The sequence below is a fragment of the Urocitellus parryii genome, chromosome X, assembly GCF_045843805.1.
Source record: "Urocitellus parryii isolate mUroPar1 chromosome X, mUroPar1.hap1, whole genome shotgun sequence".
In the NCBI taxonomy this organism is placed as follows: domain Eukaryota; kingdom Metazoa; phylum Chordata; class Mammalia; order Rodentia; family Sciuridae; genus Urocitellus; species Urocitellus parryii.
In genome coordinates, this window is record NC_135547.1 from 100,395,351 (window position 1) to 100,397,351 (window position 2,001).

Here is a 2,001-nt window from a genome sequence, read left to right on the forward strand (position 1 = left end):
AGAACTTTCTAGAAGAAATGAATTCATCACTAACTAAAAAGCAAACCGGGCTTGGTGGTGTATGCTTTTAATCCCAGAGACTCAGGAGGTTGGAGCAGTTGGATCGCAAATTCAAGACAGCCTCAGCAATTTAGTGAATCTCTCAGCAACTTAGTGATTCCCTTTCTCAAAATAGAATAAAAAGGGCTGGGAATGGGGCTCGGTGGTAGAGCACCCCTGGGTTCAATCCCAAGTACAAAAAAAGATATAAAATATGAATAGAAAATTTATAATGGGAGCTCTGCTATGATTAATAAAATGAAAATAAATTATGCCTAAGTTCAATGTTTTACAAATTCTATTCATGTCACATTCCTTAGTGTGTTTTGTCCTTTTGAATTAGAAAGGTGCCCATGTAATATGTATTCTAAACAGGAACACTTTTGAGAGAGAAAAGGGTTACCATTAACAATTACACCAGGACAACAGGATTGCCCTAGGCAAACTGGGATTAATGGCTAATCATTGAGACAATGAGTGACCAGAGGCAGGAGAAAAAAAAATAGTGAAATATAGGTTCTCAATTAAGAAACAAGAGAATTTAAGTCACAAAGATTCAGAGGGATTTCACTGTAATACTTTTTGACATTCTTACCTCAGCTTGGAATCATGGTTAAATATGGGTCAGATAACAAATAAGGACTCCTTTCCATTAATTATGAAAGAAGGAAGGATTAAATTCTTATCAGAAAGTAAACTGAGAGACTGAGTCTCCTGTAATTCCACCTACCTATCAAACATGTGGTGGTGCACACCTGTAATCCCAGCAATTTAGGAGGCTGAAGCAGGAAGATTGCAAATTGGAGGCCAACCTGAGCACTTAAGCGAGGGCCTGTCTCAAAACAAACAAACTAACTAATTAACTAACTAACTAACTAACTAACTAACTAACTAAAAACAAAAAAGGGGCTAGGGATGTAGCTCAGTGGTAGAGACTCCCTGGATTCAATCTTCAGAATGGCAGGGGAAAAAAAAAAAAAACTTAACCCTACCCCCAGCGTCACACCAGCCTCTAGCCCCACCTCTTTACTCACAATTTCCGGTATATCTCCTCAACTATCCCCTGCTTCCGGGACGAGCCAGCATCATATTTTGCGTTTGCTCAGTCTTGCCACGCAGCCATGAGCACCCAGGGCCACCAGGATTATGCCCATAAGGTGCAGGCTGCCCTCGACCGCCTGATCAGCATGCACCTGCAGGCCTCCTATACCTACCTCTCTCTGGGCTTCTATTTCGAAGGAAACCGTGTGGCTCTGGAGGGCGGTTTCTTCTTCAGGTTGGCTGAGGAAAAGCGAGAAGGTGCCCATCGCCTCCTGAGGCAAAACCAGGTGAGCGACCGCTCCCTCTGCCAGGATGGGCAGAAGCTGACCCAAGATGAGTGGCATGATTGCCTGGAGGCCATGGAAGCTGCCCTGATCCTGGAGAAGAATCTGAACGAGGCCCTTTTGGATCTGCATGCCCTGGGTTTGGCTAACACAGACCCCCAACTCTGCTTTTTCCTGGAGAGCCACTTCTTAGACCAGGAAGTGCAACTCATCAGAAAGATGGGTGAGCATCTGACCAACCTCCGCAGGCTGGCCGGCCAGGATGCTGGTCTGGGCGAGTATCTCTTCAGAAAGCTCACACTCAAGGGTAAATAGGAGCCCCCGGGGCCCAGCGGCTTTGGAGCGGCTCCTCTGTGTTCTCCTAACATCAAGATGCGCCTGAGTTTCTAGCACCAGCCAAGAGACAGCTTCTCACCACCTAGGAGCACCCGCCCAAGCGGTGGATTAAATGGAAACAAAAAAGGTTCTTTTTACAGAGAAGGGGTAAATTTAGGCTAAGATGAAAAAAATAAGTATTCAGAATAGCATGCAGAATTTTTGGTCTGTTTATTTCTATAACCTGTTTAATTTTAATCTGTTCTTAACCTTTCTGAGTGATTTGTGGACTTTTGGGGATCCAACAAGCCGTCTTTTCTCT

At 44.4% G+C, this 2,001-nt stretch overlaps 1 protein-coding gene across 1 annotated transcript; it reads left to right on the forward strand.

Annotated features, from left to right (window-relative positions):
* Positions 1–1,160: 1,160 nt before the first annotated feature.
* LOC113181901 (ferritin light chain-like) lies at positions 1,161–1,679 on the forward strand. Its single transcript, XM_077793657.1, has one exon. The coding sequence runs from the start codon at positions 1,161–1,163 to the stop codon at positions 1,677–1,679; it is 519 nt and encodes a 172-aa protein (XP_077649783.1).
* The last annotated feature ends 322 nt before the right edge of the window (positions 1,680–2,001 follow it).

What these genes read in the sequence shown, in the direction of transcription:
- LOC113181901 (XM_077793657.1), top strand. Translation starts at nt 1,161, where the DNA reads ATGAGCACCCAGGGCCACCAGGATTATGCCCATAAGGTGCAGGCTGCC.